Source organism: Periplaneta americana, chromosome 2, assembly GCF_040183065.1.
Source record: "Periplaneta americana isolate PAMFEO1 chromosome 2, P.americana_PAMFEO1_priV1, whole genome shotgun sequence".
NCBI classification, from domain to species: Eukaryota; Metazoa; Arthropoda; class Insecta; order Blattodea; family Blattidae; genus Periplaneta; species Periplaneta americana.
This window is the reverse complement of record NC_091118.1, coordinates 67,781,686-67,805,113: the sequence shown is the minus strand read 5'-3', so window position 1 is coordinate 67,805,113 and position 23,428 is coordinate 67,781,686. Positions and strand designations below refer to the sequence as shown.

The 23,428-nt window shown below is 35.4% G+C and overlaps 1 protein-coding gene across 2 annotated transcripts in view; it reads right to left on the bottom strand.

The window, feature by feature from the left end:
- Positions 1–12,031: 12,031 nt before the first annotated feature.
- Positions 12,032–23,428, bottom strand: part of Gpa2 (Glycoprotein hormone alpha 2) — a 179,255-nt gene continuing 167,858 nt past the window's right edge. For both annotated transcript variants that reach the window (XM_069819710.1, XM_069819711.1), the window contains exons 3-4: positions 15,044–15,219; positions 12,032–12,387 (exon numbers count right to left, since the gene is read on the bottom strand). In XM_069819710.1, the coding sequence (XP_069675811.1) occupies positions 12,295–12,387; positions 15,044–15,219 (269 nt within the window). In that variant the 3' untranslated portion in view covers positions 12,032–12,294. The remainder of the gene's footprint in view (positions 12,388–15,043; positions 15,220–23,428) is intronic.

Sequence of the window (23,428 nt, the reverse complement as noted above, 5' to 3'; positions counted from 1 at the left end):
AAAATCACAAAATCGTTGTATTTTTCTAGGCTTATAGTGAATTTAATTTGCTCAATATAATACTAAATTGTCGTTAAATGTATTCTGTATTATTGGCAAACGAAAATACAAGTGCGGACGGAGTTATTTCGAACTGTTATTCAGTAAAGGGACGTGTAAAGGTGGGAGAGGCAGATTCGATGCATCGAACCTCAAGTAAACACAACAGGCATCGGTGCATGATTTAGTCAAATTGGAGCAGATTGAATGTACGAGTACGTACACGTTCCAAGAAGACAAACGCAATTGAAGTTTATGACGTCTTCTTGAAGAATCTTTTGTGAATGACAGTAACGTTAAAATGGTCCCTGATAATAGTGACATAATGTACTGATAGCGGTAACAGCAACGATTACTACATTGGTAGCAGTAAACCACCTGTTGTCTCTAAATATCACTGATAAGTTATGGATAAGCTGAGCAAAAGCAAGTGGCAAATCTAATCAAAATGTGTACAATTAATATTTTGAGAGATGTAGGCAGTAATGTTACTTCGTGTTTATTTTTGTAGATATTGCAGGCTATTACACGCCGACGAAGAGAAGGGCCAAGAGCAAAGAATTTTGCAAGATCGACGACTTTGACCGTGAAATGATCAGACAGTACATAAACTTCATAAGTGCCTACCGTCGGTAAGATTTGTTCTGCACTCCGAAAGAAAACAGAAAATGCGTAATATGAACTCCCATAACATAAAACAAAACTTTTAAGAATATTAAAATCCATGGGCTTCAAAAAATCGAGGGGCAATGCAGACGAACACAGGCTATGGAAATTAAACGAATTTAAATTTGGCGCTTGGAAGGAAACGTGTCATTGCGGTTCAGGAGTTACTTCTTCAGGGCACTCGAAATAAATTAAATTTTAATTACTTAAATACTGAGGTAAAGGAAATATTGCAACCCAGCATTCAGTTTTTGTAATGAATTTGATTGCAGTAGTTACACGCAAGTCTACCTGTGTCCACTTAACACCCTCCTCTGGCCGGTCGAAATAACTCCGTCCGTACTGTATGTTACGTCAACGTATAACACAGGAGTTCCCAACCGGTGTGTCGCAAAATTTCGAATTCAAAAATAAATGTTATGCAATCCAGAAAATCTCTTTCCTACGCATTTTTATTTGCAATGAAGTCTTTGATATGGTACATTTTATTTTTAGACAGACTTTACCAATGAAACGTGAACACCTCCAACAATGCTCAGTTCATAAGGCCACGTATAGAGAAACTCTGTGCAGCTCCCCAAGCGCAGACTTCACATTAATTTAATAGGTGAGTTTTCAAAAACGATAATACATTTTTTTTTATCAGTGAACCACATAGATAGGTTGGAATTTTTGACATATACCTTTGTTTTTTTTTTTTTCTAATTCCACTCAAGTTGCTTCTTGCTCTTTTACAATTTTCGATTGCGTGTTAATATCAACCTACCTACAACACTGGATGTCCGAAACTACATATAAGTTATTATCAGTGGCTTTTTTCTCTGGCGGAACGAGCTGGAACAGCGTTCCGGCAGCTTTTTGTTGCATTTTTCATCATGGAACCGAAATATATGTGAATAAATATGTTTTTATATAATTTTTCTTTGAATTCCGCTTAGATCTTGAAAGTCTTAGTTGGACGAAAAGGAGGTTAAAAACGACAAAATTCCTTGCAGTGAACAGTAATCATCTCCCCGTCCGCTATAAAATGTTCTACACAGAGTTCTACCAACTTTTCCTCCAGAAAAAAAGTACGGGTTGTTATTGTTATTATTGCTATTATTATTATTATTATTATTATTATTATTATTATTATTATTATTATTATTATTATTATTATTATTATTGTAGATTCTGTGCAACAATGCCTGAGGTTTGCCAACGTATGTTCACAAAATACAGGGCGATTCTGCCGCCTCTCAACACTACAATCTGACAAGCAGATCGCCTGCTCTCGCGGATAATGTAAATCTCGTCTCACGGCACTGCAGTATGACAAGCGATCTTTCTCGTAACTAGTGAATTATTTATTTACGGAAAGGAAGAAAATCTTAACTTAATTTCAGAGTAGTTGCTCAAAATATTCTCCATTACGTTATAGGTATAAGATCTGGTAAACACAACACACCACTTGTTACACAAAAATCTCTTAGTTCGGTAAGAATGCGAATAACTAGGTTTGCTTTAAGATCTATCTAGGACATAATGCGTGGGTTTTCCTTTATCAGGTATTGCACTACGCTGGCGACACAATTGAAGACCTGAATTGACAAAAATACCAAGTCAATTGAAGTAAATAGCTCGGGAGAGAAAGAAAACTACATATGCTTGCCATAAAGAACATTGAAATATATATTTTTATGACTAAAAAAACACAGACTTAGAGTTGAACTTAGAATATTCTATTCTACAGGATGATAGCCTATACAAACCACAACACATATGTCAGGTAAAAAATCAAATTAGGTACATTTTGGACTTGGAATGTTTGTCGATTCAGGTATTCAGTTTTGCTAGCACTTTACATTGCCAACCCCAATCAGTCGGCTGTCTGAACTGTATTGAGAAATACGTATTTTTAAACATACTTAGATACACAGTACAACATCGCATTTTTCTCGTTGTAACGTACCTACTGAAAACGTCATGCGAGTTGTGTTTACGTAAGTTTCGTCGGAAGAACCTCATACATGAGAGGGATAGATATTTTGAGCAACCTTGTTGAAACTGCATTTGTGAATTCATTTTAACCGTGACAACGCTTTTTAGTTCTTTTAAGCAATCTGGTTATCGTATTGTGTTTCTGTTTTATGAAGGATTTTAGATAAGGGCGCAAATAACCATAGTAGCTGACGCACCCTATTTTAAGCCCCTCTAACTAACATTTTGAGCAGTTGATCTGAAATTAAACAAAGATTCTCTCCTTTTTCTTAACTAATTAATTTACTAGTTACGCGAAAAATCACTTGCCAGACTGTAGTTCCATGAAGCGACAGAACATTATCCTCGGTAACTGGCGATCTGTTTGCAAGGCTGTAATGTCGAGAGACTGCCCGTGTCTTAGTTTTGACTTGCCCTGTATTATTCATAGCTAACCATATTATTAATTCTAGAGCCATTTAATTGTTTAGTTATTGAATAATATTTCACGAAGAATTTTGCTTGCTTAATCTGGAAACAATAATTTTCTCTATACAGGGTGTAAGGGGTATAAGCCCGTCATTTTCACAGTCGTCGGGGACAGTCTACAGAATAAAAAAATGTCCATATAACATAAAGTCAAAACTTGATAGTTTTCCCAGAAAACAAAATTATTTTCTTACTTTATTTGCGTTATACTGATTGTATCGTTAGTAAAATTACAAAAACAATTACATCAGTAGGTATATCTAACTATTCATGTTAAATTCTCTATGTTTTTCGACTGTAATTTCAAGACATTAATCTAATTAATTTATATATGTTACACTCTTACAAGTGTATATTTATTGTATGGTAGTCTGTAAGTTTCAATTTGTTATGATTAGTTTAAAAATATAACCCTAATATACTATATGTAAAATAGGGTTTATAAATATGGAATAAATACTACTACTACTACTACTACTACTATCTAGCAAAGAGTTAATATATATTAGTTTAAATAAATATTTATGTGTTCTATTACGTTTTCGTGAAATTAAATAAAAATGCATGCTTAAATTTGTTAATATTCCGGCGTGAGAGACGTGACAACGTGTTCAGCAGGCAGAACTCTGCACAGACGTAAGTACGAGTCAGCTGAGTTCAAGCTCCTGTCCATAGGTCTACTGCAGAGCGGATGACAGTTCAGTACAGGGTATTTGATAAACAACTTACAATGTCATTCACAGTTTAGGCATATCATATGTTATTAATTTATGGAGAAAATCGTCGTCGAAGGATGTACGTCAACGTTTTCCTCAAAGAAGGTTACCTAATCGGCCAACTTGTGTAGCAGTTTCTCAACGATTATTAGAAACTAGAATTCTCTTACTCCGTTTTGAAAATCACACAACCAGAAATTTGTTTAAAAATGATAGGCCCTACTGCTTTACGGAAGCGGGAGAGATTAAAATGTTGCATTAGAAAAGAAGTTCGTGTGATTTTGTGCAGAAAACCATTATTGTTTATTTTTGGACGTACAATTGGAGCAATATTGTTAATAAAATGTAAATTTACCATAATGATTCTATTAATGAGCTATAAAGTTTCTATTTGCTGCTCGTTTTATGTAAACAGCAGCATTGTCATGGTCCGCTCCTGCATTAGAATAAAGCATCTGTTTTGTACCGGTGTATTTGTACCCGCTTGAGCTGTACTGTGTATTTCTAAACCCCCTTCTCACTGATTGAGCTGTACTGTATACTTCTAAACCTCCTCCTTCCTATCCAGCAGACGTTTCAAAACGTCTAATATTGTAAACTTTAGTAATTAGTTAAATATTGCAATTACAAAACAAAATTGTAAGGACATTTTTTCTTCCTTATGACAAGAATAATCATCAGTTAAAATAATGACACTTATACCCTTTACACCCTTATACACACAGCAAGTCTACCTCGACAATTGCAAAGAGGTAAATGACTTTTGGGGAGACTCCAAAACACTGGTAGAATATAATAATTAATAAGTTCCATAAATGAAAAGGTGGTGGTAGTGATGACGCTGGTTCTATCGTTAATTTAACCTCTTAAAGGAGTGGAAAGTCAGGAACATGATCTCTATCCTATGAACTTACTATATAGTGTGGTAGTAGCTCCTGAAATTATGAAATACGAGAGAAGTTGCAACAGTAAGAGTCACTTAAACAGACATTAAAACTAATTTAATTAACGGACTTGTTACAAATCTTACTTCTACTCAATCCTTCACATGGTCACCGAAAAGTTACAACAATTTATTACAAAGTATCAATGAATTAATTCTTTTTCTACTTAAAATTTTTATCTTTTAAGCTACTAAACTAATTCCCTGCTCCAATTACCTTATTCTTATCAGAGACAAAACGTTATCATGTATAATTTCAATTCTCCAAATAGTCGGAAGGCTGAAGAAGGAAGATCAGGACTGTAATGGGCATGTTCGAGAACTTTTCACTTTATAACGAATTCACATACTGCGATGGTAATATGAAAGTTTGATCCAGAGAAAACAACCCAAAGCATATTTCATGATTAGTTTCAATCATGTTTTTACACTATCTCATTGTTTGTGGTTCTTTTTAAATTTCTATTCTTACTTATAATTAATATTTAATTACTATAAGCTATACAAATATTCGTCTTTCAAAAATAAAATAAAATAAAAACTAGACTTCGGACAATGAAGAATATCACTTCGAAACTAGTCAGCCAGATAATTTTCTAATGTTAATACAGTAAAGAAGTTATAAAGTTAATCAGTGAAAATAAATAATTATGTACAGTATTTGAAAATTTATACAAAATATTTTGTTTGATTTATAAAATCTCGTTACAGATGTTATTTACATTACATCCTTACATCGGATGAAATTTCAATTACCTTTTCTAAAAATAATTGCTATAATCTCAAAACGCAAAGCAATAAGAAACTGAGGCCTACAAAGAAATTAAATTTTAGTTACTATCAAGTACGGAGGCAGTCCTGTTTAGAACACTTCGCGCATATGAGTGCAGACTATCTCGCGAGCCAATCACTAAAGTTGTGTTCAGCTGTCGTTGGACGTTGAAAGAGCCGCATAGGCCTAATTTATATTCTGCTTGATTAAAAATTTAAGTTATAATGTTTTAATTCTGTCTACTTGGTTATTTAACAACTCTATATGAACTACTGTGTTATTTAGTGACGATAGAATTGATGATAGCGAGATAAGGCCGAGGATTCCCCATAGATTACCTGACATTTTTCTTACGGTTGGGAAAAACTGGAAAAAACCCTACCTGGTAATCAACCCAAGCGACAATAGAACCCACGCCCGAGAGCAATCCGGATCAGCAGGCAAACGCTGTCGCCTGAGCTAGTTCGGTGGCGTTTTAATTGAAGGTTTTTTTTAAATAACCATAGTCCAAAAAATTCTAATTTGAGATATTAACCATGTGTTGGGCGTATTGTAGCGGCCATCTACTGAACTATTTAATAGTGGAGAAATAAACGCCTTAGTCCTATGTTATAAGTAAGTAAATCCATAGCGCTACAGCCCATGAAGGGCCAACCGGCTGCTGGCCTCACGGCCACATGCCGAAGCAGAGGTGGACGATCATCCAACCAGAGTGGAGGTATCGTGTGGTTAGCAAGATGATCCCCCAGCCGTTATAGCTGGTTTGCGAAACCGGATGTTCGCTACCTATCGTAGCTCCCCAAGTGCATCGCGATGCTCGATAGGCACCGGTCCCATACACTGGTCGAAATTTCATGAGAAAATTTCTTCTCTCACGACGACTCGAATCAGCGTGCATTCCGTAACGCGAGTCCTAGGCAGGATGCCTTAGACCACGACGCCACGGCGCGGGACAGTCCTATGTTATAGAAGTGTAAATTTTCAGTGGTTTTCATAAAAAAACCATATTCCAAAAACTTTTTTTTTTTTGTGAAAACAGTCATTGTCCAGACTGATGGTAGCATATACAAATATCCCATGCATATCATCTTGAAACATTTATCCTTACAATTTTAAACTGTAGTAGATTGACAGTACTGCTTCTTATGTACGCGACAAAAGAGGAAAATACTTTATAGCACGTGGATATTGTTGTATTAATTTTGGAGCCATCTTTAGGTGCAGAAGTACTGAATGAAAGAAATGTAGACAACAAAAGGAGAAGAAAAAGGATTTAATAAAGAGAAAGAAGATTAAAGGAGAGGCACACTTCAGCCACAACATAGTATTTTTCTTAAAACAACCATTGTCCGCAGTTACCTACATTTACACATGTATTTCTGTGAAGAAGTTTAAGTTATAAATGTGCCTACTTCAGTTTTCCCAAGTTTCTATAACACCTTAACAAATGGAATGATAAATTTCATACTTGAAGTGTCAACAACACCCATGACAGACAGGTTTTGTTTCTCGTGAAAATTTATGTTTTTGGACTATGGTTGTTTTTCTTTAAAAAATTCAATTTATTTACTATGAATATTAGTTATAAATTATTTCGATTGTAATTACTAATTGTATCATATATTGTTTGCAATCTAAAGTATCTTGTTTTATTTACTTAAATTTTTGTTTACTTTTTCTTCCTTTTCCTATTTATATTCAATATTGAAGCCCCGAACTACTGTTGCTGTTCCTGGAGTGAATTAGTTTAATTTAAGTAATTTTATGTTTTAATATTTAAGTGTTCGGTATGTTTATTTTTAATAGTTTTAGCATACTATTATTTTGTTTTTATTTGCTATAATTTCAAACATAAATTATTGTTCATCGTTTTGTTAAATATGTTATACATAAAATATTTTATTTACAATTATTTACAAAAAAATAAGTTGCCAAAATTGGAAAAATGTGCAGACAATTATGTAAATTGCAATAGATACCTGTGTCATAAATTATCATCATCATCTTCTTCGGATGAAGTCTAAAATTAGTTTACTTCTATCTACATAAAATTTTGGTTATATCCTTCTCTTCGTGGAGAAGACAAACATCTGTTTTGTATGGGCAATTGGCATGGGTACTCACAGTGGTGGTAAAAGGGGGGGAGGGTCACTTAATCCCCCCGGCCTTTATTGCAAACATCGCATAAAGTGCTTCTGATAGGGAAAATAACAACTAAAGGGATTTTCATGATTAATGGATAGAATTTACAATTAACCTTTTTATATACTATACAGTAATAAAATTGTTGTTCAGTAAATTTGTAATATTGTTTAGAGTATCATGATTATCTGGATTCCATCAATCGAGGAATTTAGCTGTTTGCTGTAGATAAGGACTACATTTTGTAACGAAGCGAGTTTATCAGAACTGCGATTGAATTGTCGTTAAAATATTAATATAATATCACGATAGTGTATTTCCTAACTGAACAATATGCTCGAGCAAATTCTAATGAATGTTACTGGTATTAACTATTTATAATTTCATTTATGTAAATTCATTAAATTGATCTTCATTAATTTGGAATATAATTTATCACATTTCCTGACGTTTATTACAGTAACTGTACCTAAAGATTTTCCAGTTAATGGGAAATGTTTAAAAATTCGATGTAATTGTTACTGCATTTTTTACTCTCAAGTCAACCGCTTAGCACACAAGCAGGGTGAAGGAGCACGGCATGACCTCCCTCCCTCCCCCAAACCATCATTTGTTCATTCAAAGTTACGCAGTGTTCAAGTAAACACGACAGGATCAGTTATAAAATCTAAAAGAATTTCGCGTAGGACAGCCAAAGATCTCATTGCTCAATTGAAATTCGCTACATGCAGCTTGACTCCTAATTTTTATAAGTAAATTACACAACCATCTTTATGTTTAAATTGTGTATAAGAACAGAAAGAAATAGATCAAATAACACAAAAATTAAAAAGAAAAGAATATATATATTGACAAACTTAATTCAACTTTTATTACTCGACCGAGACGAGTGGAGCCGCGGGCGTAATGTGAACTATCGCGTTGACGTATTACGAACGCAGGAGCAGTACAAGTGGCGCTCCAGGCTGCAGGACTCCACTGACCTCGGTCGAGTAATACTTAGTTTGGGTATGTTTACTGTCCATCTCTGCGCACGCATAACTTGCAATAATGAAGATCTGTCGCGACTTCTCTTATACCGGGAGATCATTTTGTTTTTACTTACATTTATAATATTAACCTGGCTATATCTTTGGATTAACGGTTGAGAACCGGAAACACTGTTTGTTACCACTTTCCACGACCGGAGTTTGATGATGCTAGTGTAAAAAACAAACAGATCAGTTCACTAGTTATAGGAGGGAAGAAAGTAGTGTATCCATTTACGTAAACTGAGAACTATTACTATTTTGAATTCGATAATTTTTGTTAGGTTTTTATTTAATCAAAATGTATTGCAGTATTAATAAGTGTTTTTACTTACTAACTGAACTATCCAGGCGGACGTATTCATTATAGAGTGTATAGTGTATCGTCTACAGCACATTAGCGTACAATATGGAGAATGCATTTAAATTGGAACGCGCCGTGGCGTTGTGGCCTAAGCTATCCTGCCTAGGACTCGCGTTACAGAATGCGCGCTGGTTCGAGTCCTCATGGGGGAAGAAATTTTCTTATGAAATTTCGACCAGTGTATGGGACCAGTGTCCACCCAGCATCGTGATACACTTGGGGAGCTACGATAGATAGCGAAATCTGGTTGCAAAAGCCAGCTATAAAGGCCGGGAGGATCATCGTGCTTACCACATAATACCTCCATTCTGGTTGGATGATCGTCCACCTCTGCTTAGGTATGTAGGCGTGAGGCCAGCAGCCGTCTGGTCGTCCTAGGCCCTTTACGGGCTGTAGCACCACGGAAAAATTTTAATTGGAAAATAATCAAATTCTGGATATTTTGACAAATTGTTTAAAATGATGGCCGTTCATTTCAATGTAGGCTTCAGTTCTTTTGGGCATATGCTCGAAAGGGTCGATACGTGTTGAGTACAATGGTCAGAAATCACTAATTGCGCTTATATCGATATCATTATAGTTGAGCACAATCAACAGTAGAAACGATTCTACGAGGAGAGCACAAATGCATAGGGTGCCTACATTCCCCCATTCCACAGGCCTAGAGTGAATTTCATTCTAAATTCAATAATAATTTTACCACCCACATCCAAACATATATGCATTTTTTCATTTTTGTTCTAAAAGGAATACAAACAGAGGCATATAATAACATAAGAAGCTGCAATTGCCATAAGAAATCCGCTCGACGAAACATAAAAAAAGAGATATTTTGACAGATGCATTATTAAAATATAAGACAGGAGTAATTTATCGTTTATATTATGTAAAACGAGCAGCCTATCACTGCAAATCTTTTTAATTAAAACAGTTACATGATTTTAATTTTGATCAACATGTTTAACCTTATCAGCAAAATAATTTTGGCCAACATTTTTAACCATAAGTTACCAGCATAATCAATGCTGTCAGTCTTAAGCCTGTAGAAAATTGAAAGAAGAATGTGTCAAATTGTTTATGCTCAACGCGAATTAACGATTTCAAATTATAGTGCTCAACGCGAATGAAAATTTTCAGATTGTTTGAGCTCTACTCGAATAAGAAATAAGGATTGTTCAGGTATATTGTGCTCATTTCATATGCACCCGATCGAAAACGTTTTTAAGCACGTCTTCTGAAATTGAATGTATTGTTTCTTGAATGTAGTCTAATTATTTAATTATATTGTTGTAGGATGTTTAGCAAAGACAACTGTTTTACAGTAACCCCAAAAGGAATAATGCAAAGCACTCAAATCAGTCGAGATGCAGGGGTCATAATCCTGTACCTGTTGATATAATTCTGTATTTCTCTATAAGAGAGTACCTTACGTACTGTAAATTCAATTTTCACCCCTCTGAGATCCCCGCAGGTAAGTTTACTCAGACACGCTACCTACTGTCCGTTCAAGTTATGTCACAGGGTCGTAGAAAGAGAGTAAATAACGTGACACTTGCTTAACGAGGCCCTTCTATTTGAATTATTTTAAACAGTTGTATACGTACAGATGCCTCCAACTAGGAAGCTGCCTGGAGAGGGGAAGTAGTAGAGCTAACGGAGGGGGCCCACCTAGGCTCCGATACCCAGGTATAGTCATATTATCTGAAAAGTTGACCTCTTAACAATGTATTCAAGGTGTACCCTCCCTATGCAGCCTACTCAACTGTTATTAGAACTGGGCTGTACCGTTCTAGTCCACAGTGCACAGCAGTAGGCGGGCAGTGGTAGGGGAGAAGTGCTCTATGCGCCTGCGCGAACGAGACAGCTTGCTAGTTTGAGGCATCTGTAGAAGTCCAATTCCTAACAGAAAATGTTTTCAGAAAATAGCTAAGACAGATCAACCACTAGCCTTTACAGAGGGGCCAGGAGAAACCGGAATGCGACGTGACCAAACGAACGCACAGTACTGTGCGAAAATGTGATTCATTAATAAATGCTCTTTCTTCATTGGAAAATGCGACCATATTTCTGGAACGTGCTATCTCACTAACTCAGTACTGTTTACTATGACCGTAAGACGACATTGATTGCATATGCGGCCTTGGTTCTGTTTGGAGGACAGGTGGAAGTTCACTTGTAGAAGGGGTGAGCGTGAAGTACATTAAAAAAATTCGGGTACAATAAAAAAAGAAGCAAAAATAAAATGATGTCTCTGTATAACTCAGGAGACGAGACCTGGCATGTGAACTGCGCGAGAGGGGAAAGGTTAGGCGAACGCAAAAGTAGTTTGGCGCGTGGGGCGGACGTAGTCGTTAAATATTAAACGAATCTACCGACACGGAAGTTCAGTTCATAAATAAAACCTCTCTTTCCCCTATACACACTGATGATACAGACACGGCACATGTGGCGTCACAGGACAGGTCTTGCCTTCTCTACTACACCTCCCTCCTTCCATCTTCACAGTTACTGTGTTTTGCGGGCTGTACTTCATATAGCGTCATCTTTGCCGACTACTGATCTATTGTTCTTTATTGCAAAGTAATATGGCGTCCGTATAATATCATGAAAACCATGAATGCATAATTAATAATTGAAAAGTGTGTGGGATGCATTTTAACCCCTGAGACGGTATTGTATGTACCATATAACTTTGCAACTTCTCTCGTAGGAAAGGAATTACACTTGAAAGTATTAATTTTTAAGCGGATAATCACAATTTGCTTTATTTTTGCTACTATGACAGTTTCAGATAAACTTTAAAATAAGGAGAAGCTTGTCAGAATTTCAACTGTCCGTTTTCAACGTGGTCATCTCTCGTGAGAGATACATGAAAATAAGAGGTGTTATATGGAAAATAATATATTTCGGCCATCAGATTTAAAATATATCAACAATGTAATTTTATTTCAATCTGTACAATACAATATACACTGAAATGGAACCCACAACACATCCGCAGGCCCAGGGATGTCAACAAGCGCGCAAAATATTGTGAACATTTTTAATAGTTAAGATGTCCTCGTTGGTCCAGTTATGTAGGAACACTCAAATCCATGCATCCGGGAAGGGAGGGAGGGGGCAGAATCTGATGAAGCGGGTGCAGTCAGGGGGCGTAGTCCGTCTCAGCAGCCGTTTTAGTCCTTCTTGCAGTGGTAACAGGAGCAGCTCTTGGCGGATTTGAATACAAGGTCCCGTGTTCCATCAAGACACATCACGCGTACCTCCACCTGAACACACAAACAAATATATATCACAGTTTTGACACGACGTTAAAGATCAACGCCCTATCATACAATAGTTTGATTGCCACCAGATCAGTATTCTATTGTGAAGAATAATGTAGTCTCTCAATAATTTCCCAATCGTTACTCTTCGGACATAGGTATGGCAGGTTAAGAGGGGATTACAGGTTTGAGGGTAAAAAAACCATTTTCCTATTAATTTTTTTTCTATAAAGATTGGTCTTTATATCAGTGAAGGAATTTTTACGATATATACAATATTTTGGTAGGTATGACCATAAATGTGCGAGCGTGCGCTTATTTGGCTCTCCAGCCTAGGCATATTTAATGCTCATTTTCCATAACTTGTATTTTTCAAAACCGTTTTTGGGATAACTCTGTAAGTTTTTCATACCGCAGTAAAATTTTGAATGCAATTGACTTTCATATTTGTGAACAAGATGAACTACAATAATTATTTCTATAACAGTTATAATTAATTTAAAAAATACCTAAAAAACATTAAAAATTTAACTTTTCATAATAAAATTAAAAAATACGTCTATTGTAGACATTTCAAAGATTGTAGTTCATATTGTTTATTTGACATTCAGGAATTAATAGAAAAAGTAATTGAATAATTTCAAGGAATAATTGTTCCGGGGCCGGGTATCGATCACGGGACCCATCGCTTAGCGCACGAATGCTCTACAGACTGAGCTACCCCAGGAACTATTCACGACACTGTCACCATTTTTCCTTTATATCCACACAACTTAAATGGGCTGAGAAGACGCCAGAACCCAACTTTGAGTGCACACAATTCTGTGTGACTTAAATTGTGGCTTTCTGTTAACGTACCTCCAGTAACGAATATATTATACAAATCTGGCTTTCAGGTATACCTGGTAAGGTTTATCTTGTCTCAGTAGCAATAAAACCAAGTCCCTTCAAATGAGGGTGAAGATTATAGGAGGGTTGTAAATTTTCAGGATTCCTTTCAAAACCTTGTTATTGTACAGGCTACCGGAACTCAGTTTCTTGAAAGACAAGCTCAGTGACGGAACTACACAGTACGAAGAGAGATATTTTATTTTATTTTGCGCTAAGAATGTATCAAGTAGTCCCTTCCGCCACTGGATGGATGGATGGCATCGCTCCACTCCCCCATCGCCATAACAATACAGACGAAGTAAGACATATCTCCTTTCTCTCTCTTTTCACAGTGAGACAAGATACATCACACAGCCTTTAGTAGCTCCATGTAAAGCAGGTTTGAATAATTTCAAGGGAAAATTGTTCCATTGCCTGGTATCAATCACTCAAAGTTGGGTTCTAGAGTCTTGTCAGCCCATTTGAGTTGTATAGATATAATGGAAAAATTGTGACTGTGTCGTGAATAGTTCCCGGGGTAGCTCAATCAATGGAGCATTCTTGCGCTAATCGAAGAGTCCCGGATCGATACCCGGCCCCGGAACAATTTTTCCTTGGAAGTTATTCAAACCTGCATTACTGGGAGCTACTATCTGAAAGCCAGATTTGCAGAAAAAGGTAATTGTTTAGAAATGTTCATATTTGTGGACATTATTATTAAAACGGCACAGCAGTGCACAAAACCGGCCACTATTTTGTTATGATAATTACTCATAATGGTGAAACTTCTAGTAAATCTGAAAAAGTATATAATTGCAGAAGCAGTGAACACTGAGCATGTCAAATTGCAAGGTGAAAGAGTCGTTAGTTGCAGAGAAACAAAATTGAATTTCCCTAATTTTCTTATGCTCAAACCTGTATGAATGAATGAATAATTAGCCGCTTTGTCCCTGAAGGGCTAAGGCCTCCTGTTGCGAGGGGTAGCTCGGTAAGACTCACGCTGGGAGCTAGTCGTGTAACCTGTATATCCCCCCTTAAATCTATGTAGATTAATCCTAACTACATTATTCTCATGTACCGATATTTTACATTCGTCCCAAGACACCCTGTACACTGAAAGCTTTTAGGTTGAGACATCCTGTACAGTGAAAGCTCTTAAGTTCGACAGAAAACAAGTTCGACATTCTATAGTTCGACTGCTTACGTAGGACGTAGGAGAATTAGACACGCCCCTATACGGGCACTAAGAATGAGTTTGCCATTTGAATGGGAATTGGTTCTGTGTCTTGTAGTGATACTTTTGTTAAAGGAAAACAGAATATTTTGTTGATTAGGACACCCATATTTAATCACTGATTTTAAATTAATGAACTCTTCTTTCTCTATTTGAGAATTGTGCCGTTTGTGAGACGGAACTGTCGAAACCCACTGTGGTACTAGAGGCGCATACACAAGTCTTAGGGCGGTCAGGAAATACAAGTAAAGTACTGTATTCCTTGTTGGATAACCAATAAGAATTTGTATTTATTTCACCTGCCACACCCACTACCATTATTCGACTGAACTTTCAATTCTGTTCAGTCGAACTTAGGAGAGTCTACTGTATATAATTACAATGATCACCTCGTTCTATTGAATAACCGAAGTATCTGTAGTTTCAAATGGATTTTTATGAAAGAACTGCTGTTTTCGCCTCGTTACGTCTCAATAGAGTCTTCATATTAAAGGAGACGTTAAATAAATGCTATAGTATATTTTATTAACGAAGTTTGTGATGGCTGTCACTCACGTCCTCCGTGTCCATGATGTTGCAGCACTGCCCCACGGACGTGATGGCCTGGTGAGGGTTGACTCGCAGGGTGTCGAGCGCCGAGGGCACGGCCCAGGATTCGCAGTATCCGCGGCATGCATTGGTCGTGATGTGGAATTCCACGCAGTCAGGAATGCTGATCTTGCGCGTGTGGCCTGTGAGTGTATAAGCAAATACTTCATCAGTAAACGCAGATTTTATGTAATTAATAACTAGAGCCCGGATTATATTCGTTTATAAAGCTTGAAATGTGCATGCAAGTATGCTCTATAAATTCTTAAAATATGCACTATAATATGCAATATCAGAAAGATATGGAGTATATGGTTAGGAAAGTAATAAAAAAATATAATATGTGGGTAGTTAGCGTAAATTCTAATATATCAAAATGTTTATTAATTGGAGGCACGAAAATACAAAATTTAGAAAATGAAAGACAAATAATTATAATATACATAGAATAAATAGCTACTTATTTACTCACAAATCCCTTTTAAAGAACCCGGAGGTTCATTGCCGCTCTCACATCAGCCCGCCATTGGTCCCATATCCTCAGCAAGATTAATCCAGCCTCTACCATCATATCCCACCTCCCTCAAATCTATTTCAATATTATCATCCCATCTACGTCTCGGCTTCCCCAAAGGTCTTTTTCTCTGGTCTTCCAACTAACACTCTATATGCATTTCTGGATTCTTCCATACGTGCTACATGCCTTGCCCATCTCAAACGTCTGGATTTAATGTTCCTAATTATGTTATGTGAAGAATACAATGCGTGCAGTTTTACGTTGTGTAACTTTCTCCATTTTCCTGTAACTTCATCTCTCTTAGCCATAAATATTTTCTTAAGCACCTTTTTCTCAAACACCCTTTGCCTCTGTTCCTCTCTCAAAGTGACAGTCCAAGTTTTGCAATCATACAGAACAACCGGTAATAACTGTTTCATAAATCCTAATTTCCAGCTTTTCTGAGAGCAAACTGGGTGACAAAAGCGTCTCAACCGAATAATAACAGGCATTTCCCATATTTATTCTGTGTTTAATTTCCTCCTCAGTATCATTTATATTTGTTACTGTTGCTCCAAGGTATTTGAATTTTTCCACCTCTTCACAGGATAAATTTCCGATCATATTTTCATTTCATACTGTGTTCTGATCACGAGACATAATCATATACTTTGTCTTTTCGACATTTACTTTCAAACTTATCTCATTACTTGCTTCAAGTAAAATTCCCGTGTTTTCCCTAATCGTTTGTTTCTCGTAACATATTCACGTCACCACATAAACAAGAAGCTTACGTAACCCGTCCACTTCAAAACTCTCTCTGTTATCCTGGACTTTCCTAATGGCATATTCTAAGACAAAGTTAAAAAGTAAAGGTGATAGTGCGTCTCCTTACTTTAGCCCGCAGTGAATTGGAAAAGCATCAGACAGAAGCTGGCCTATACGAACTCTGCTGTATGTTTCACTGAGACACACTTTAATTATTCGAACTAGTTTCTTGGGAATACCCAAATTCAATAGGAATATTATACGAGTATAGAAGTTTTCTCCTAACTGAGTCATATGCCTTTTTGAAAATAGAATACTTAGGAACGAAAACGAATAAAAATCGAAAATTATTATGAAGAGATTAAATATGAACTTTCTTGTCGAAAATGAACCAAGACAGTCAATGCATAGCTTAAGACATATAGAATACACATACAGAGTTATATGGCATAACACTGATAGTCATTGTCAAGTAATGATCGGAAAATCTCAGTTGAGCTTCGAGCGCTAAGCATTTCAAACTTTCAATTGCTTCTTCTGCAAAATGTATTCCAAATGGCATCCATCATTCTTGCAGTGGACTCTTCATATATAAATAAAAAAGGAAAATTCGGACTTTTTTGTCCCTATAGTTTATAGAAATTATTTTCCTTAAAATCGCTAGTTAATTTGTCATTATTTTATTTTATTATTTTATGGACTCTTTTTGTACAGTGCCTAGAGTCTAATAATTGTTCATTTTTATGATTTTTATGAATTACCTTATTATCAATAAATTTGTATACTACTTCATTTTAATGTGATAACGTTTTTAGTTCGTGTTCACATTTAGCTTATGATATTGCTTATGACCTTGTTCTTTTAAAGAATTTTAGATAAAAGCACAAATACCCATAGTAGCTGATGCACCCTATTAAACTCCACAAACTAATAAAGGAAAATTTGCTACATCAACTTTAAATGGAGTGTTCCAGGATAAAAATATCAACAAATCAAAAAAATTGTAACACAATTCTTAAAACTATTACTCTTTATGGAGCAGAAATTTGGCCATTGAAGGAAACGAATAAAGCTAAATTATTGGCTACAGAAATGGATTTTTAGCGTCGAGCTGCCGGAACCCCAAGAAGAGAAAACATTAAAAATGAAGTTATTAAGCGAAAAATGGAAGTCATACATACAATTTTGGATTATATCTCAACAATTCAGTTGAGATGGTATGGGCACATGCAAAGGATGAACGGAAACAGACTTCCCAAAAGTGTATTCGAGTGGATTCCAGAAGGAAGAAGAAAGCGAGGAAGATCAGTAACTGCCTGGCGAGATAGGATAACAGCAGTGATGACAACAAGGAATTTGGAAGATGATCTATGGCGCGATGGAGAATAATGGAGAAGTGTGTAGTCAAGATGTATAGCTGCCTATACTACGTTTTGTGATTAAATGCACGGTTAATTAGAAAATTAAGTTTGAAGTTTTTGCAGTCCGGCAATATCACCGCTAACACACTCTACTCGTGATATCGATGTAAGATTCAACGAATTCGGTGTACCTCGGTAGGTGAGCTGCTCTCTGCCTCGACGTTGCCATTTGCTAGCATCGTGAGTGGCTTGAAATTAGTGGTTTTTAAAATTAAATTTACACGAAAACCATCCACGTTATTGAAATACGCCAGAGAGGTAAATTATTCTTTATTAGATTTCCTATCGGTATGGATAAAAATCACGATCCTAGTCTCAATATTTACCGAATAAGAGGTTGTTAAGCATTTGGGAAAAACTTTTCTTTTCTGAAAAAAACTTTTAAGTTTCCACCAGTATGGTAATCAGGCTTCGTATTTTTGTCATGCTGAATTTATCGAGGAATGTAGCCTTGTACGGAGGGAGTTCAGATGCCTGGCGCTCACTGCATAAGTGGCGGTACAGTAGGCCTACGGTGAATGTAAATAATGGAGCATATCATGACAACACTGCAACTTAATTTTAATGGTTTGCACAATCGAAACGTTTTGAACAAATATGTTTGCTACGCCATTGATTACAATTGAATTTCAAAATTAATAATCTGATAATAAATATACAACAGAAGTCTTATACATATATACAAACAATAATTTACACCTATTTATTGTCCACACCTGTGGAGTAACGGTTAGCGCGTCTGGCCGCGAAACCAAGTGGCCCGGTTCGATTCCCGGTCGGGGCAAGTTACCTGGTTGAGGTTTTTTATGGGGTTTTCCCTCACCCAATATGAGCAAATGCTGGGTAACTTTCGGTGCTGGATCCCGGACTCATTTCACTGGCAGTATCACGTTCATCTCATTCAGACGCTAAATAACTTAAGATGTTAATAAAGCGTCGTAAGAGAACGTACTAAAATAAAAACAAAACACCTATTTATTGAAATAACTACTATTACAATGACAAAAAATATACATTCTAAGAATATGTTACCATTCTTTACACAAAAATAATCGTTGCCAAATTCAGAAATAAACAACTGCAGTGGAGATATTGTGGCGGCATTTGTCTCCTAGTGCACCTCCTCTATGACTCATCGACATACAAACATATGTAACAACGTGTGCTTCTACATAACACAAGTCAGAGCTCATAGTGGTCTTGTAACCTGCTTGCGCCTTTGACTGACGTCATTAATGTACCAGGAGAAACTACTCCGTCCAATATATCTCTTGTGACAAACATGCGAAGCCTGATGATAATAATATAGTTTTTGTTAAGTTCGTTCTGAAAATCTGCAAGGCTATTTCTCTTCCACTCTGTATATGGATGGATGTTACAGAAGAATAAGGAAGTGAAGGAGAGAATAAAAAGAACAAAATGTGGAAATGAAAGGTTAAGAGAAAAAAAGACCATCTTCCTGTACAGCCAACATGTATGAAAGAAATTAGATGAACTAAATATTTAAAGCGTAAATGACATACTGTACTTTTCGAGCAACCTGTATTTAATGATGTATTATTAAACTACACTTACGTAGACCTAATAGAAACATCCAATTTGAGTCATAAAATAATACACATGTAAATTAAGGTTTCCTGGCTTTATTGATATTTGTTCAGTATTGGAGGAAAGGAACTTAAAGACTGAATATTAAACAAGACGGGAAGACAAGGTAAAAACAGAGAACGAAAGAATATGAAACGAAAAAGAACTAACATGGAAGGAGGGGAGAAATAAAAAAGGAATGGAAACGAAACAGAAAAGGACAAACTGATAAAAAAGAAAGAAAAATAAACAATAAATATATAAAAATAAATAAATAAATTATTATAAAATATATAATAGTAAATCAGAAATAAGAACTGAGTAAGAAAAAGAAAGGAACAAAGACAGAACATTTAAATAAATAAAAAGGAATTCATGATGAAAAAGGAAATGAAGGAATGGAAATAAGGACGAAAGGGTGAAATCGTAATCTAGGTATAGAAGTAATAGAGCAAAAGGCTGAGGAAAATGGTGAGTTGTTGTTTAGTAAACTGAGGCAACTAAGTCAGGAGATAATGGGGTAGAGTGGCCAGTTCCTTTCTCCCTCCATAGCTGACTAGCTACATGTTACACTGATGAGACTTCAGATGTATACAGAGAATTGTTATTTCTCTGACACATCATCAAGTGAGATGTACTGCTTGATAATAGATATACTAATACATGGCATTACTTGTCAATAAATTTATTACCCACAATATACTTAACCTTATTTCAATCGGTAATTATGTATGGAATTATAGAATGGGTTAGCTCATTTAAAACCAATTTTAATCCATTTTATTTATTCCAGAAGAAAATAATTAAAATATGTCTTCATAAACCTATTGATTTTCCATCTCAAAAATTTTTTTTAGACTTCAATGTTCTTAAAATAAGACAAATTTATTATATTGTATTAATAAAATTCATAAATAAAAATCTAAATAATTTTGAATTGTATTCTCATAGTTATGAAACAAAAGGTATGAATTATTTAACATTGTTTGAACCATAATGCTACACTGCTACAGTATTTAATCATAGTAGTAATTTAGGCCCAAAAATATATAACAAATGTATATTTAAATATCCTAATCTCGTCAATTCTAATAGTTCTAGTATTAAATTTAAAAAGTTATGTATGGATTTTATAAATAATGAGAAATTGTGAATTTAAATTTATGTATTCTTATTGCGTAGTATAAGACAAATTGTATTATATACTTCTTAATTTTCAATTCAGGAAACCGCCCCTGAGCACAAGTTCTACTCTTTCAGGGGTGAGCTAAAGTTTTTTCTGTTTTTATTATATTTCGTGTTACAATTATTAACAAAATAAATAAATAAAAAATATATATCAGCCAGAACCTTGATCAGAGGTATGATACCTCAATCAGAGGTAAATGGCAAGTAAAAATAAACTTAATAAAGAAAGAGAGAAACAAATAAATGCAGAAAAATATAAGGGAGAAAAAAGGGAGAAAAGGAAACACAAAGAAAGATAAGGATAAAAATAGAAGTGTAATTAAAATGTGAACAAAAGTGAATAATAATGAACAAAGTTGATATTTTGTTTCGGAGTACAGGACGTATATAACGTATTCTATTAAAACGACTTCACAGGCAATAGAATTCCTTAATGAATTTTTTTTCGCTGTATAATTTTTTACGCTCTGTTCTACTTTTTGGAATCTTCTTTGGGATCGGCTGTTCTTTTTCTGCTATTTTCTGTCTTACTTTTTTCTCTCTCTATATATATATATATAGATATATGATATGATATGATATGATATGATATGATATGATATGATATGATATGATATGATATGATATGATATGATATGATATATGATATGATATATGATATGATATGATATATATGATATGATATGATATGATATGATATGATATGATATGATATGATATGATATGATATGATATGATATGATATGATATGATATGATATGATTAGAAGTGGTAGGCCTATAACTGCGCAGAATATTGAAGGTGGTAATAGAATACATTAAAATAAATAAAAAAAACTATTATACGTTTTTGTAATAAGTGTATGGTTAGTTAGAAAATTACACTAAATTCTGCGTACTTTGGCGACAGCGCATCGCCCGCCCACCTACGAATATAGGCCTACACATGACCTAACTTGTGAATATCAGTATTACGTTTCTTAGTCACTGCAGCAGAGTTGTCAGACTTTCTAATGGCAGGAAATGGCAGTACTTTTAATATTTTTATTTAATTTGTAAGAAAACCGTTCATTATATTTAAAACTGCAAAGAGATAAATCACTACTTATCAGTTTCTATAATGATAAGAGTAGAAATTAGAATCGTATGGATAGTACTTATCGAGTAAAACAGTGTTAATATATAGGAGAAAAATAATTTGTCTCCCTCATGGCAAAACAATGAATGTGCATTTTCATAGTTCTGAGAAAAAAAGAGTTTAAAATTTCAAATTATTTTATAAATTCAGGGAAACTTAATTTGAATCAACTTTCTGTATCATATGTTGATTAAAATGAAGTTTTCCTCAATGTGTAAGGGTATTTGCAACTTTAAACTCGTTTCCTCAGAACTAAGAAAGTGTATATTCATGGTTTTGGCATGAGTGGACGAATTGTTTTCTGGGAAAAGTACTGTATTCCTTTAGGACTAATATGGTACTACAATTTTTGTTGTACTCTCTCCAAGAAATAAGCTGTTCAAATCTGCAGAGTTATATTATTTCATCCTGTAGATGCAACGTCGGCATTTTGAGCATCTCCTTTAAGATATACTGTATGACTGCACGTAATATGTAACCTGTTGTTTCTTGTTAAAATCAGTAGAACATATATATCTTGTATTTAATAACTCTTTTTATAGCAAGTGTAAGTTCTGTTGTCATTTTTGTTATTATTTTTAGCTGGTTATTTAACGACGCTGTATCAACTACGTTATAGTCGATGGGATTGGTGATAGTGAGATTGTATTAGGCGAGATAATGCCAAGAATTCGCCATAGACTACCTGAAATTAGCCGTAAGGTTGGGGAAAACCTAGGAAAAGACCCAAGCGGGAATCGAACCTACTTCCGAGCGCAGCTTCAAATCGGAAGGCAAGCGCCTCAATCGACTGTGCTACTTCAGTGGCCGTTATTTGAACAACTACGGTATCTAATGTACAAAGGAGAAAAGTTCATGTGCACAGTCGTGGATTTTAATAGATTCGCAATAATTATCTCGCAAATGCTTCATTTACGGACCTATGTTTACAGATAATTTTGTGCTTCTACTATTATATACCGGTAGTTTACATTCTTTCACTTTGTATCGTCACTTTCGAAAAGCACTAACCACAGTAACCTAACTGTAAGTCTATTGTATTTTTTCATCATGTTTATACACGCTGTAACATCTGTTGTCATATCGCGTGTTAGGACCTGTGGGTATAGCAGTAGGCCGTTACTATTGTTGAGTTCCTGTTTCTGATTTTATATTTTTATTAATATTTATGATATTGGTGACTGAGGCGGTGATGAATCATGGTATGTAAATTTCCAATCCGGTATTTACCTTTGTGACTGAGGGAAACCGTGAAAAATCCCAGTCAGATTGGCTGGCCACGGGATTTGAAACCGAGACCTCTCGAATGCGAGTGGCAAACGCAACCGTCAGCGCCAACTCGCTCGGTCAGCTATTGTATTAAATCAGAATCTGGCTGGCCGAAGAGAAAGTCTGCTGGCCTTGGATCTGCCAGATTAAATAAATAAATAATTTATTATTATTATTGTTGTTATTGTTATTATTATTATTATTATTATTATTATTATTACTATTATTATATCACGAACCACCACTGCAATTAATGCATGTTCATAAAGGAATATTCAGGTCTGGATAGTTCGAAGCTTAAGTTCCGAGCTACAGGAATTCTGGTTAATTACGGTTTGAATTATCGTGACCGCAAACTTACACACAGACACACACACTGTCTTGTAATAGACTGATACGTAAGCGTAGCCTTTGCACTCCCCCCCCCCCCATTGTGTGACGTGACACAGATTAAACCGCGACTTGAAAGAGCGAGTCTATGCTCTA